The 17146-nt window shown below is 36.7% G+C and overlaps 1 protein-coding gene across 1 annotated transcript in view; it reads left to right on the forward strand.

Annotated features, from left to right (window-relative positions):
- The window catches only part of Myo95E (Myosin 95E), a 1268077-nt gene that overhangs the window by 1217428 nt on the left and 33503 nt on the right, over window positions 1–17146 (forward strand). Inside the window, exon 23 of the mRNA XM_081748709.1 lies at window positions 7651–7835. Coding sequence (XP_081604835.1) covers window positions 7651–7835 — 185 coding nt within the window. The remainder of the gene's footprint in view (window positions 1–7650; window positions 7836–17146) is intronic.

Genomic DNA, 17146 nt, shown 5'->3' on the forward strand with positions numbered 1-17146 from the left:
TTTTGAGTTCTCCTTTAAAATCATTTTTTTCTTCTGTATCTCTGACCATATTAAAACTATACACTTTTAAAAACCGACAGTCCCATTCTGGACACCCTGTAATTCTTAACACGAAGTATTGTGCTATTTGTAGGCGGGAAGGAAGAGAAGATACAAACATAGTATCTGAAAAAAATGTTAGAAAAGTTACTACATTTGTGGATCTCCATTTGCAGCATCTTACACTATTGGGATATATCCAAGTATTTAGTTCGTAAAGAACTCCGCACAATTCTTATAAAATCTTATTGTGGTGTAATTTGTGACACTTTGGATATAACTATGTGCTCTTTGTGCCTGAGTGGCTAACCAACATGCCTTCGATGCTCGTGGTCACAGATTCGATTCCTGTAACCATGACGTTTTTCATGTAAAATATGTGGTTTCTTCTGGACTCGTATCTGACTGAAAATCACTATAAACTGACAGGTTTCATCTCTCAAAAAGAAGAGTATCGGGTCCAAGTGATCATTAATGACGTCAGACTGGTCAGTCGCAATAAACAGCTCGTTTAGAACTAAAGCCTTCATCGCTGGTCTAGCGGTGAGCCTTTGGTATCCTTCGTGGAACACGTATTTATCATTTCGTTCTTGAAGCGAAAATTGCATCACTTCCCACTAAACAATAACTTCCAGCACACAATTAGAAAACAAACTACAATCAACAAAATTACAGAAACATTCACTAGTGTACACCAGAGTGGCGTTGACAGTGTGGCCATCATTTTATTGTAATTGCCTAGGTACATGCTACCTTTGATGCGCATCGTTTTTCTGTGACTCACGCTGTAAATTAAATTCAAACGTTTAAATGACGACTTAAGAGGTAGAGTGAGTCTTCTTCATGTGCGTCATCTCATTGGTGATTACCTTTCGGGAATTATAGCGCCAACAAAATTAACTTCCATTAGATACGAAAATTTTAAGTGGTACGTATTCATCATATAGAAGAACTTTTGTTTGTCTTCAATTTCTCCACTTTAATGAACGTACAGATGGTCATTCTGATTTAAGTCATTCAAAGAAGGTATTACAATTAATTATTCCTTAGCTGTACTGTTTAAACGATCATAAATACAATGGTTTTTACCTAAATTTCGTCCTATTGTTTTGGCGAACACTCGAACACGTACAATTTCATAGAAAAAGAAATATAAGAAACGATAATAATGTTGATAATAAACACTTATCATTTGAAGTGAAATTGCGAACAAGAATATATAATTCGAAATAAATATAAAAGTCATATGTATCTGTTTGATAAATCAACAATTATGTTTTAAATATAATTGTTTAGAGTTTTCTTATAGTGTTAATTCAAATATAAAAGCAATTACTAAGTGACAATTGAAACTTATGATTATTATTACTAGAATAATTAAGACTACTAAACATAAATTCCAATCAAATTGTATTTTAGTACCTAGTAATATATTCTGCTATAATAATAAATAATTATTCTAAGGAAAAGCATTAATGTATATTTTAATATACAACCATAAGTTTTTTGTGCATATTTTATTTTTTATTATTCCTTATCATTAAACGAATCACAATTTTATATCAATGGGTTGTAGTATGCCAAAATTTGAAGTAACACTAAATTGAAAAAAAAAAAAGAAAGAAAAAGAAAAAAAGATTCGTTGCAAACGTGGAGCAGCGTAACCTTCCCCTTTTCGCCCTACAAACTATTGTGTTATTTTTGATTATTATTGTTATTATTATTTTCTCATATTAGCTGTGTGTTGAAAATGTCTGAGTGTGAAGGCTGTTAAAGATAACGTTTTTGTTGCTTATTTTTTTCTCTAAATTGAATGATTATTCGAAATGTGAATATATTTTTTAATGCACTGTCTTTCAGAATGAATATGCTTTGAAGCTTTGTTTCTATGAATAGTAACGTGAGATACTAAGTTACAAATTTCAGCATAAACTGAGATGTGATAATAAGTATTACTGAATTTAATTGATGATGGAATAACATAATTATTGTTTCTTTCTGTTGTTTCAAGTAGCATGCATTGTTTGCATTGCATTATATTATCGTCGAAGTCTACATATTACAATATTGTGGTCTGTTGATAGAAGCAAATATAACAATTTGAATATGAGATGTTAATTTATATTTACTTTTTTTCATAAATGTAAGCGATAAGGCGACAAACTTTGTCAGAATATATTACGCATATTTATTTAAAAAAGAATAGTGTGCATCATTTGTTAAAGAAGTGTGAGTGTGTTACATATAAATATACGTATATCGTGCAGTTTATATAGTTCACGTGTCAAAAAGTTTGTTGTGTATGTTTGTTTCTTCGTTCTGTTTTAATTTCCTATACTATTCAGTTATGTTGACAGTGTTTGTACTTAAGAAGACGAATCTTTAATTATTATAATGGAAGAACAACCTAAAATTATAAAACTTTTAAAAATAATAAACGAAAATCAAATATATATATATAGCTCCTACTTCCTGATTAATACACATGTACTTGATTAATCCCAATTTAAGATAATTTGTGTTTAATTCAATTGTGCGTCAGAAATTATTACTGATTGATTGATTTTACTTTATGTCTTCATGTAACATTGAGGATGAGGAACTGAACTATTATTTACGCAGACTCCTTGCTATGTCATTATTCAAATCCAATATAGTTGTCAGATTTACAAATCATTATACAAAGACTACCTAGCAGAGAATTGGCTCTTTCTCATCACAATATCTCGTTTCTACAACAACTGGATTACATTAACCACGCTACAGATCCCAGCAGAAATCATTATGGTTAAACTATTGAGATAAAATAAAGAACTAGAGATGCCCTTCCCTATGTCGCAGTGTTGATTCGAGCATGCTCTCGATTGTAGCGTTCGATTCGAAATATCCTCTTCCACGATGGCTTATTCCATAAGTTTCAGTCAGCATATAAATAATGGCGGGGACCCTCCAGTTGGGAGCTCTCTAATTTATAATACAAAACCATATATCCGACCATATTGATTGTTCCTGTGTGTTTTAAAATAGTGTTCGGATAATCAGTACCTATTGTATTTCTAAAATATAGCTATATTAATTTCCGTGAAATGTGGTGTTCCTATCACCACGGCATGGCGCGTCCTCATGTTGTGAGTCAAGGAGAAGGCCTCTAGATATACAGGTTAGCTGCGAATATACTGAATAAGCTGTCGCGGATGGGCGACAAGGGGTGATCCTCTAGCTTGGGGATTTAACCTCACCCTGTTAAAAAAAAAAAAAAAAAAAAAAAAAAAGCTTGTTCAGATACATTCGCAGAATCCTTGGATCAGAACTGATAACTTCGCTCGAACTCAGCAAAGAAAATCGACATGAGATTTGGAACATGAATATAAGAAGTCTCTATAGGGCAGGCGCGTTAAAATTTGTAACGAATGAGTTTGGAAATAGAGGATGGACCTAGGGTATCAGGAAGTTCGATGAGAAGAAAATGGATGAGTCAAGTCGGGAAATTTTACATTCTTTTATGGGGAACGAATTAAAAATTAGCAACTAGGAACAGGACTTTTCGTTCACAAACGAATAATAACAGCAATTAAATGGGTTGAATTTGTTAATGACAGATTTCCTTTTACTTCCCTTAAGAGTCGGTGGTGTAATATTATTGTTTTATTTGCACATTCCCCAACAGAAAATAAGGATGAAGAAAAAAAAGTTTTTACGGAAGAGTAGAACGGGTATTTGATCATCTCCCGCAATACCATATAAAAATTCTGTTAGGCGGTTTCAATGTGAAGGCAGAACGAGAGGGTATTTTCAAACCGATTATAGGAAATAAATGTCTGCATAAGGAAGGTTGTGACAACGGCGTTAGACTCGTGAACTTGCAATATCCAAAAACCTTATCGTGAGATTAAAAAATTCCCACATCGTGACATTCATAAATAAACTTGGACTTCATCAGATAAAAAAAAAAAAAAAAAAAAAAAAAAGGACATAATCAAACTGATCACGTTTTAGTAGACAGAAGAAAACAGTCTGGCACAACTGATATTCGGTCGTTCAGAGGAGCCGACTGCGATACTGATTACCTCCTGGTAGCAGCGATAATAAGAGATACTATCGTTGAATAAAGGAAATATTCAATATCTGGAAACGGAGCGGTTTAAATTAAAAACAATTAGAGGAGAGTCAGGTGAGTGGGAGCCAGATTGAAGTGTCCAACAGATTCTCGGTTGTAGAAGATCCCAAGTGCACTAGTATTCAGGATACTTGGTTGAAATTAGAGATAACATTAAAATTTCAGCAAAAGAAATATTAAAGCACGCAGAAATATGTAGGAACAAACCATGGTTTAACCAGGGATGCGCTAAAATAGCAGAGAAGAGAAAACAGAACGAAATAACTACATAAAATTTCATTGTGATCTGGTTCATTGTCACAAAACTTCCAAAACTTTTAGAACAAAGAAACGCGATTCTTGAAAGCTAAAATTAATTAACTTGAAGATAATAGTAAAATCAAAAACATTCGGGACATGTATAAATGCATCAGTGAACTTAAGAAGGCTATCAATCTCGTGTTTCGTATATTAAAGAAAGCCAACGGAACAGTTCTCAGTGATCAGGATAGCATCTTAAATAGATGGAAAGATTTCTTTGATGATTTGCTTAACACATAACCAAAGACTAATGTTCATGGAAAAAGTGAAATGCATACAGCATAACCGTATATTCCAGAACCTAACTAGACAGAAATAGAAATCGCTATTTAAAAAATTAAAGAAACACACATTTCCGGGTGTAGATGAAATTCTACCTGACTTAATTTAGCTGGAGGGGAAGAATTGTAGAGCAAGATACACGAACTCATTCTTCTTATCTGGAACAAGGAGGAATTACACCACAAGAGTAAAAAGAATCAATCATTGTTCCAGTTCAGAAGAAAAGCAACAAAACTGATTGTAATAATTATTGAGGCATTTCTCTTCTGTCAACATCCAATAAATCCTCTTAAACATTCTATTAGCAAGATTGACGCCATACACATATGAAATTATTGGAAATTATCAGTGCGGATTTAGACGAAATTGATCAACTATCGACTAGACATTTACCATTCGACTAATACTTGAAAACAAATGGGAAAACAGTATCTCAGCACATCAATTATTGACTTTAGACTCGGGTAGGAGGGAAACATTGTACAACATGTTTACAGAATTTGGAATATGGAAAAAGGTAGATTAATTAAGATATGTTTAAATAAATCCCAAGGTAATGTTCGAGTAGAGAAATTCTTGTTGACGAGCCTTCACGTCGAGAATGGTCTGAAACAAGGAGATGCGTTGTCGTCATTATTATTTTAACTTTGTTCTGGAGAACACTATAAGGAAAATCAAAGACAGCAATCAGGTCCTAGAGCTGAATTGTATTTACCAGGTTATGGCGTATGCTGATGATGTAAATTTAATAGGGGGTGCTAGAACAATAGAAAGGAATGCAGAAATCTTAATTAATGCTTACAGGGATATGGGCTTAGAAGTAAATGCAAAGAAAGCTAAATATATGGAAGTTTGTCGGGATTGTCATACTGCATTTTATGGATACGTTAAAATACCAAATAATATTTACTTTCGACACAGTGGATACTTTCAAATATCTGGGATCATTATTAACAGACCAAAACCATAATCACTAAGAAATTTGATGTCAACTGAAAGCAGGGATACCATGTTATTATTCAGTTAAAAAATTTTTGTTATCGCGAATTCTGTTGAGAAATTTGTAGCTTAAAATATAAAACGATAATCATGCCTGTTATAGTGTATGGTTGCGAAACATGGTCACTGACTCTGAGGGAAAATCGCAGACTGAAAGTATTTGAAAACTAGATTCCTAGACGAGTATTCGAACTCCAAGAGGAATGGGGAATGGCGGAAACTTCATGACGAGAAAGCGCATAATTTATACGTTTACCAAACATTGTTAGGGTCATCAAGTCTAGGAGGCTTAAATGGGCAGGTCATGTAGCCAGAATGGAGGATATTAGAAACGCTTTCAAAGTTCTAACTGGAAATCCAAATAGGAAAACGAACATTAGGAAGACCGAGACGCAGATGGGAGGACAATAGTAAATAGATCGCAAAGATTGGAATATAAAGTAGAAACTGGGTCGAGTTGGCTAAGGACAGAAATCAATGGAGAGCTTTTGTAAACGCCGCACTAAACCTCCTGTGTCTATAGGCCATAGGGCTATATTAAGTTGTTGAAATATTTAGCTTCTTTTTATTTGACAGAAATGTTATTACAGGAACTAAAAAGTTTTTCTCTAGTAAAGAGAATTTCGATTCGATGTTTCCACAAATTAGCTATTTACGTTAATACTAAAACAAATTTGGTGGTGATTTTGATATAAAATAGCACCTATAATTTTTTTCAAAGTCTGGACAAGTCTACCAAAAGGGCGCCCTAATTAGTATTCCAGCACGGGCCTATAGGCAAGACCATAGTTGTTGCCGTTATATTCACTCTGTATTTAATGTGGTGTTTCAGGTTAGGCTACTTTCCCTCTCCATTGCCTAAAATGCACGCATTTTGTAAACCACTATCGTAACAAAGTAAATAGTAACGAAGTATGCTCGTATGAACATTTTGGTCTCAGTTTATTAAATTAATTTTTGTATTTTGTGTCCTTACATAACGTGGAGATTATGAAGAGCAGAACCTATTATTAACGCAACTCTGGGGGCTTCAATCTGGAGCATTTGGTGATTGCACAGACCATCATGCAAAATGAACTCTCTCACAGTTTGTGCTGTTCCTCACTAAACTATCTTGCCTTCAAGAGCTAAGTCGCAACTAGTCTTAGACTGTAGTGCCAAAAATATACCTAGATACGTCCTGTAAAGTTGTGAAGCTCTGAATGAAAAAAATTACTAGGATACTAAATTCTTCATTAATTTATGTTGTTTTAGATTACTCGTACATATATGTAGCAATTAATAAGTGTTCAATTACTGTAACTGAACACCATTATGAATGACTTACATCGTTATAGATCTTTTATATATTGTTCCCTCTTTCTCAAATGTTGAAGATCTTTTAAAATGTTTAGTTCTGAAAACTGCAGTAATATCCTGCTCTAAACAAATCTGTGAATAACGAAACAAAACAGTAAATATTTCTTGCCTCTAAGTTTAGTGAGATATTGCCATGTAGATCAAGATATTCCATGCTGAAGTTAATTATGCTTTAACCAAGGAAAAGAATCTACAGGTCCGAAATTACATATATGGTGATAGTTTAGAATTATTATTTTGAAAAAAAAAAAAAAAAAAAAAAAAAACTAAACTAAATATAATAGTAAACATCAACTGAAAGTACAAACACTGTCAAAAAGTGTGTAGTTTGTGTACAACATGTATTCCTGTGAATGATGTTAATTTAGGAAAATGCCGTTAAGTGTTAAACATTTTACTTTCATAGAGAATGCATATACATATAGTTATGTTTGTTTTTTTATATAGAGTTAGATGTAGTACTAATCTTAAAATGTAGCAATAGATTTAGAGCATGTGTAGACTACCTTCACCCCTGAACCTGTTGGTACCAGCTGCCCCCGTTGTGCTTACAGACCAGCCCAACATCTGAGGTTACTAGCAACCAGAACATTCCAGGGTGCCTATTTCAGAGCGACATGGTGAAGAAGAAGGGAGATTTCGTGTTCCAGACAGGCCATGTGATCGAGATTGTCACCAAGCTGTTCCTTGTCGTACAGAATGCAACAGGAAAGCCTCCAGAAGTTAATATCAGCACAGAGTAAGTATTATTCCTTAGAAGATATCTTGCAGCTTTTCATATTATTTATTTTGCATACATTACACGGGTGTGTCTAAAGTAAATCCCACTTTTAAAAAATATTATAAACAACTACTTTTGTGTGTCATGTGTTGTCTGGATTTGTAAGCTTTCGAGGTAGAGTTAAGATATTACTTGAACCCAATGTGAGCGCCATGCATGATAAACATCAATGCAGTAATCTATCTCTTGCCAGAGTCTGGTTACATGTTTAATGTGAGCGTAGCTTCCTCAACTCTTATTCGCAGTTCATGAAGGTCTTGTGAAGAACGATATGTGTACACACGGTTCTTAATGTAACCCCACAAGAAAAAAATCCACCACGCAGGTTTATCGAATTCCATCACATAATTTGCCTTTTCAACACCACCGAACTCCATTAATTGTTGCTTTGATAGACAGCGCCCCTTGTGGTCAATTTTGGAACTACAAAACCTGTAATGAAACGAAAAAATCTCATGGACCTGTGCATCATATGTAACTAACAACACAAGCTAAAGTGCAATAATTTTCTAGTAATAAAGATTTTAATGTAGGACTTACTTTAGAGACACTCTATGTAACTTAATAATTACGTGTGGCAAATACTTACTATTAATGATGTCAGCTTATACGTAAAGTATTTCAGCATCTTGCATTTATCTAAGGTGTTGCTCTACACCTGAGAGAAATCAATAATTCAAGTTTAAAATCTAAGTACTAAGTGTTCTATGGAATGCTTAGAAATTGTATTATTTTCTGTTTAAGGATTTATTTATTTATTGAAACATTGCGTATAGTGCATTGAATACATTGCAAGCTCACTGTTTAATGTGTTACGATGTAAACATGAGAAGTTTCGAAGCGTGCCGTGAAATATTTGGAGATACCTAAAACCACATACACACACACACATACACACACACACACATACTCATATATCAATTTCATGGAAACATACCAGATGTCTGAGTTGCCTACAATCAGATAGTAACCGTAGCGCTTTACTGTTGATAGTGGTATGGTATAACAAACTCTGTACTACATGAGCAGCAGTACAATGGCAATATGCACCGAACTGAGCAGAGAATGATAGTGTATAACGACAACTTCTCTCATTTCCAAAGAGGGCAAATTGTTGGCGCTCGGTTATGTGATGCGAGCGTATTAAAGTCGCAAATGTTGCGAGAGACAATCTAGACGGTAATTATGGCCTACAAACTCACAGTAAAAATATAGCGGAGAAGAGGAACAGTGACTGGAAGAAAACTTCAGTGCCAGGTCCTGCCGAGCATTAAAGCGGTTTGCCCCTCAGTACCGTCGTGTGACTGTGGTCCAAGTGATGGAGGAACTCAAGCATCACTTTCCACATCCTGTGCCGACAGTTCTAGACTGCGACTGAAACGTTTAATATGGTCGGATCGTTCATCGTTTCCAAATCATGGGTCGGGATTATCTGTAGCGGACGCTCAATGAAGTGTTTGATCCGCAGTGTCTCTGCCCAGCCGACAAACATGATAGTGGCTTTGTGATGTTGTGGTCTACAATCTCCTAATTTCCAGTAGGTCCTGTGCTGAAGCTTACCAGTCGCATCCCTTTTCGCGATTATGTCACCATTGTAGGGGACCATTTAAATTTTATGATCCGGATGTTGTTTCTAGGCAATGACGTTATTCCAGTATGAGAATACGCTCATTCACACAGCTGGAGCTATTGCGACGTGGTTTAAGGTACTTCGGGATGAAGATGGACATTTTCCTTGACCAGCGCAATGCCCGAACTTGAACGTAATTGAAAATGTGTAGTCCGTCTTGGAGACATGAATCCTTCGCGGTTTTCCAAAGAGGATTCATCCTCTTTTATGAACTGAATATTACATTACACGCGGAATTGTGTAATATTGTTAACATTCGCGACCTCTGTGACTCCATTTCACGTCGCATCAGAATTGTTCTGAGGGTGAAAAGTGGTGTGATGCTATATGAAAAATTTCACTTTTTCAGACGTTTGCATTAAATTCATAAGAACTGTATTTCATACACGTACTAAGGTTCTCGAGGTCTACTACCGTGCCAAGTTTGGTCAAGATTAGACGTGTTTAATTGAAAATAAGTATAAACAATAATAATAAAAAAAAAAAAACGCTTCGTGCTCGTCTTTCATCACTACCCATCATTTTCATCAATTTTTAAATTGAATTTACAATGATAAAAATAAATAAATAAATAAATGATATAGGTAACAGGAACCTAGGTCTTCATCTTAATATACAAAATTCTGAATTAAGGTTGTGAAAAGAAAAGAGATAGTCGAGTCAAAATGCGGTTTGACCTGGGCAAAATTGCAACCTTTAGTTTTACACCTGTATTTTGTTTAGGTACCTCACCTGATGAAAATATCCAAAATCTGACAAAATCGGACCACGGGAACACCACCCAAAAACGGTTTCAAAATGGCCGACCATGTTTTTTTGAAAAAATCGTAGACCTTTACGTTGGCGGCTCTAGTAGCCCTCTTAATTGACACAGAGACATGAATGATACCTCGTTGGAACGCTCATAGACCACAAATTCCAACGAAGTGACTTTTGTACTCCTCATGCCCAACCCGTAGAAGAAAAAGAAGAAGAAAGTTGATTTTTGTTTTTTAATTGATATTTCTTGGACCCTGGCAACACTGTACATCCTCATACGCCGGCAGAAAAATTCCCACGCGTAGACCAGACATCGGTAACAATAATATAAAAAAATGAAGGTCGTAGGTTCAACAGTAAGGGAGATAAAAATTCGGAACCGCGAACAAAGAAGGGTCACTGTGTATATTTTTTACTGTGGTCTAACTTCTGTTCCTTAGATCTAGCATCCTCCCTAATTGTCACAGAGACATGAAGCATACCGCGTTGGAAAGCTTATGGAACCCCCTTGCCAGTGACGTATCGTTTGTGCTCCCTGTGCCCAACCTGTAGAAAAAGAAGAAGAAGCCTTGAAAAAATTGGGAAAATCTACACTTTTACCTTTCTTGGGCTCTGACAACCCTGATAATCGTTGCGTATAGGTGGCACAAACGATACGTCGTTGGAAATGGGGTTTCATAAGCTTTTCTACATATCATAGTCTTGCATGAACCTAGGCACTGTAGAGCCATGGCTGATTCCCTTACACGTTTGTGTATCATCTGCAGAAGCCTAGATCCTGACGATAACCTCATCACACTTCAAGAAAAGGGAGCTGAAGGAGTGAACAATTCCAGTAAGGCTCGCGGTAGTAACATTCTCGCCGCTACAAGTATGGTGGTTCATGTCTCTTGTCGCAAACGTTACATTGATAAAAAAGATATTGCGATTGCCCTAAAAAGAAAAACGTCATCGCCGATGCAAAAATGAGTTACTCGCTCGTCGGATGGGTCTTTCAACAGCAACAGTGACTGCCTGTTTTGCGGAACGCGTCTTATTTGATGACCGTCAAGTGTTGAAATCAGAAAATGTGCGAGTGAAAACACAAGCATTGCCACACAACATTTTAAAGTGTTGCAATGAACGAAACGATACCGGGTCATAAACTGTCCGAGGTCGAATTGAGTACTTCTCATCTGATCTTCATGCTGGAGATTGTGTCTATCACAGATCATGTAGTATCAACTTTCGAACAGGTAAATCAATTCTTCAACAATACTGCACCGACAATCAGTCAGCATCAAAAAAATTCCGGGCTGGCCGACCTACAAATGATGAGAGAATCCGAGCATTTCAGCGCATTTGTAGTTATTTGGAAGAGCACGATGATGAGAAACTAACTGTGGGAGAACTTGTTACAGAAATGGGCACATTTCTTGTAGGGACTGATCACATTGCATATGACGGACGACACATGAAGTGTCAACTAATGGAGTAATTCGGTGAAAAAAATATAATTTCTATTGACAGTGGAAAAAACGACTTCATTACACTTCGAGAAACTGCCAATCACATTCTACGGGCATATCGTGATTTTCCACGAGAGTATGATGAAGAAAAGGAAAAAATAGAATAATAGAAACCGTAGCTCGACTGATCAAAAGCGACATAAAATCCAAACTACATATCGTTCACCCAGTGACTTGAGCATTCAGGAATTTCTTCAGTACATTCCACCTAGCCTTAAACTATTCTATACCATACTTTTTGCCGGAAAGGGCAATGAAACCAAAATAACATCGATTGGCCAGTGTTTGATGCAAGCAGCCAGACCAAGAGATATGTTAGCTCCTCTGCAGTTAGGTGTTGCTGTGTAGCTGCACCACCACTATCGATCGAAACACCTGATTGACAGGCTGCATCACCTGGGATTTTGCTCTTCATATGCGGAAGTGCAGCGGTTTGAACGCTGTGCTGCAAGTACATTTGGTGATTGTGTGATCGAAATGCCAGCAGACCAGACTCTCCTCTTTGCATCGGATAATGTAGACCATAATCTCCAAACGCTGAGTGGTTTAGGCAAATTCCATGGTATAGAATTGTTGGCGGCCATTACTCCATCCACTACTATCAGTCTAACCATTCTTCGGAAGCCCGTCCCTGATGCTGATGTGAAGTCCCTTGCCAGTGTTCCCATTCACGCATACACTGAAGCCAGGGCTATTCTTGAAAAGGTCAACTGTGAACTGGTAACAGCACCATCACCGAACGAAAGCTCCCTGGATATTTTGTCGAAACTTTCCTGGCACTTTCCGTCACGCACACCAAACTGGTCAGGAATGATGCAGGCCATTCACGCAGATCCATCTCTTCATCATCCAGGGAAATCCACTGTTCTCTGCTTACCGATTATTGACCTACATGCATCTTTTCCACTTTAGTGTACCTGAATAATCTTGCGAGAAAATATGAAGTCACACCAATCATCACCTTCAACCACTGTTTAGGAAAGCTTCACGTATCCTGCATGACAGAGCACATAACACCAGTATTAAGGACACGGTTGTCCTGTTGGGCTTATTTCATACTCTCATGAACCTTCTAGGAGCAATTGGTTCCCTGATAGATAGTTCAGGCTTACGTGAAATCTTGCATGAGGTTTTATGGAGAAAATTTGGTTGTACATATGTTAAGTGGCAAGTCCGTATCAAGAGCCTTCCGTGCGCACATGATGGTTGACCTCGCATTAAGTGCATTGCTTGTGGAGAATGTTTTTCTGGAGACCGATAACGGAGCACACAGAACTATCAACGATGCTTACTCTCTCTATCAAAGTCTGATGTCAGGTGAGATTACTGTAACTGGAGCTAGTTCTTCACATCTTCTTCAAGAAGCCCGAGAAAAAATAGAAGCACGAAAGTCAGAACTTATTAACACATCAAAAAAAAAGTCAGTTGTTTCTTGCATACCAGCGCATGTTGACTACAGCAAGGAAACTTGTGGCAGCAGACCTAATAGGAAGCTGGGAGGATCACCTTGATGCTATAGCAGAGTGCATTCCTATTTTCGCTGCAGCAGGACACTTCAATTATATGAAGTCGACTTGCTTGTACCTGCAAACAATGTTAACGCTGCCATCGGTTAATCCAACGTTCACGAAAGCTTTCAAAATGGGTTCGGAGTTATTAGAAGAAGCAACCGTTATTGGGCTGGGTTGTCCTCTGATCTAGTCAGAGAGCAGGTTCTGATGAGATCGCTAAAATCCACTGGAGGTCTATCTAACCCATGGGAGTGGAATGTCGGAGATGTAACGATCTTTGTGGGTGCTCTCAATGCCAGCATGCTCCGAGTACAATCTGGCGATGCAAACTCTTACTCACACAGCATATGTCACTAGCGAACAACATAAAGGGGCCGAAACGTCAAGAATGTCACGTGATATCAGTGACACACGTCGCATGCTTGCACGACTGCAGCCCATTCCACCATTTGACGGAGACAAATCGTTGAGAAACATTGCCCTAGGCGTCACACTGGATTCCTCGGTCAACGTTCATAATTTATTTTCAGTTGGGGTAGACCATGCGAAGAAACTATCTGGTAAAGACCTGTTCACTGTGAAGGAGAAACATGCAGATAAAGTCAAAACTCTAGCATCCGCGAGTAGTGTTAAAATCAGCAGCGATATCTCCGTCGATTCGAATCTTTTGTTTCAAAGACTGTTAGTTGTCGCTAATGCAGGCAGCACATCTTTAGAGGAGACCTTAGCGCATAAATTATGTGCCTACCCACCGGCTTTATTTGAGTCACCCAGCATGATGCGTAAGGCAGACAAAGCCCCACTGGCCTATGCGATACGAGAGTTCAGCAAGCAGCAGAGCGCACAGTTTGAGTGAACGGAGCCAGACAATATTCTGTATGTCTTAGACGGAGGATCTCTGTTACTTAGACTACCATGGTGTAAAGGCAGTTCGTACGACAATATCGCTGCATCATTTGCTGAGTATACGGTTCGTAAATATGGCACATCAACCATCGTGTTTGATGGGTATGGAATTTGCTCACCATTGTTCATTGCAACTGTAATTCCGGGTGTGCAAGAACGTATTATACTTGCAGAAAGCATGCCCTTCCATGTACTATTGCTAGTGGTGTGTGCAAAGAAACTGAATGTTCTAACTCTTTAAATGAATATGGTGAGGACAGTGTTAGCGTAGGCGATGACGATGTAGATGTGTAATTTGCCTCCCAAAGTATTTCGTCTTCCCATTCTTTTGCTTTAGAATATTTTTGCTTTATATATAGGTGTTATGTTTCTATAAAACGAATTGTCTTGTACACTGTATTATGGTATGGCCTTCTATTTGCTATTGCTTGTGGCGTATGCCAAGAAACTGAATGTCTTAACTGTTTAAATGAAAATGGTGAGGACAGTGTTAGCGTAGGCAATGACGATGTCGATGTGTAATTTGCCTCCTAAAGTCTTTCGTTATTCCCATTCTTTTGCTTAAGAATATTTTTGTTTTATGTATAGTACTTATATTAAAGCGACCTTTGACTTAAAGAAAAAAACAAGATTTTTTCATGCGTAGAACGATTATCATGGTTGCCAGAGCCCAAGAAAGGTAAAAGTGTAGATTTTCCCAATTTTTTCAAGGTTTCTTCTTCTTCTTTTTCTACAGGTTGGGCACAGGGAGCACAAACGATACGTCACTGGCAAGGGGGTTCCATAAGCTTTCCAACGCGGTATGCTTCATGTCTCTGTGACAATTAGGGAGGATGCTAGATCTAAGGAACAGAAGTTAGACCACAGTAAAAAATATGCACAGTGACCCTTCTTTGTCCGCGGTTCCGAATTTTTATCTCCCTTACTGTTGAACCTACGTCCTTCATTTTTTTATATTAGTTACCGATGTCTGGTCTACGCGTGGGAATTTTTCTGCCGTCGTATGAGGATGTACAGTGTTGCCAGGGTCCAAGAAATATCAATTAAAAAACAAAAATCAACTTTCTTCTTCTTTTTCTTCTACGGGTTGGGCATGAGGAGTACAAAAGTCACTTCGTTGGAATTTGTGGTCTATGAGCGTTCCAACGAGGTATCATTCATGTCTCTGTGTCAATTAAGAGGGCTACTAGAGCCGCCAACGTAAAGGTCTACGATTTTTTTAAAAAAACATGATCGGCCATTTTGAAACCGTTTTTGGGGGTGTTCCCGTGGTCCGATTTTGTCGGATTTTGGATATTTTCATCAGGTGAGGTACCTAAACAAAATACAGGTGTAAAACTAAAGGTTGCAATTTTGCCCAGGTTGAGGGTAAAATTGCTCTAGATTTCCTGGACTAAGAATTTAAAAAATTAAATTTTTAAAGAAAAAAAGAAAGTGGAATAAAATTTTAACTTTTTGGTAATAACATAATTCTTTTCATATTACCATTAAAATACAGAAGACTTTTGACTATCTGACCTAGTTAAGAAAACGTCCGTCTAATAAAGTGAATATAATTATTTTGAATGATCTACTCGACTTATAATGCCTTCATAAAAATGTGAATTTGCTAACCAAAAGCAGTCACCTATCAAGGACTTCTTCAAAAGCTAAAAACTGTAGGTTTTGACTCTTTTAGGCCTATCTTTTCACGTATGTGTAGTCATAAATCATTTATATAAGAATCAGGCCTAAGTTTTACGTTAAACTGTATCCACTAAATAAATCAGGTATTTATTGTTCTCAGTATGAATGTTATTCTTCATATATAGGTCAAACCAAGTACAATATTAACACCCGAATTAAAGAACATATTAGACAACCAAAAAAGTCACAAGAAGACGGTAGTCGGGATTGGTCACTTCACCTAAAGCAATATGCACATAATATAAAACAGGTTAATGTAATAGATTCAGGTTGGAAAAAAAAAATAAGGAATCATTGTGTATTCATAAACATAAACCAGCTTTAAATCTGGATTCGGGAAATGTTGATAAAATCTAGATTACCTTTCTTTGATGTGTAATTTAGTTCTGGCAACAGTGACGTAGCATATACATCACGCTTCTTTCAAATTCAATTCTTTCTTTCTTCCACTGTGCTCTGCTCATTCTTTTTAGTGCCTACTTTTTACGTTAAGTTCATTTGGTGGTGTGTATTCCTGTTTCCATAGCATATTTCTCTTATTCATTTTTATCCTTGTTACTTTACCACTGAAGACAGAACTAGCTTGTTCTGGTACGTCTGGAGAACTTTTAGTTTTCCCACGAGACAATGTATTGATAAGTAACGAATTTTTGTTAATTTGAATCATCCTTATTAAGTTTGAGAATTGACTAAGCAAATATGTGCAGATTGAATATATAAACTGTAACAGTGCCACTAATTATTATTATCCAGCACCTACAATCTGAGAAAACTTGACATTCTATACAGTACGTTCATAACCACCTAGTTAGGATTAAGCGTCCTTACCACGACCAAATACAAATACACTAATTACTAATTGAGGTATTTCTTGTAAGATACTACCATAAGAGCTTCAGTTACCAATTGTGATCCAACTAATTCTCCAAATACCTAGTTACATAATTAAAGATTCCATCTAAAAATAACATACAAAAGATTCCAAGAGTTCATTATCCACTTAGATTTGTTTGCACAGAATCTGTCCTGAAAATTCATAGAATATAGAGGCATGTGCAATTATTCTGTAACACATTAGGTCCAACATTATAACAGTAATTATTCCCAACAATCCTCTCATGCACCTACATAATTTTCAAACTTTTAGTAAGATGATTCGTTTGTTCAATTACTTTATTGTAAAGTTACGAATTTCCATGTAATTGTTTAAGTCACATGCAATAATATAAATAAGGATGATTACAATTTAAAACTCCATGCAATGGTGAG

The sequence above is a fragment of the Thermobia domestica genome, chromosome 2 (genome assembly GCF_964235325.1).
Source record: "Thermobia domestica chromosome 2, izTheDome1.hap1.1, whole genome shotgun sequence".
In the NCBI taxonomy this organism is placed as follows: Eukaryota; Metazoa; Arthropoda; class Insecta; order Zygentoma; family Lepismatidae; genus Thermobia; species Thermobia domestica.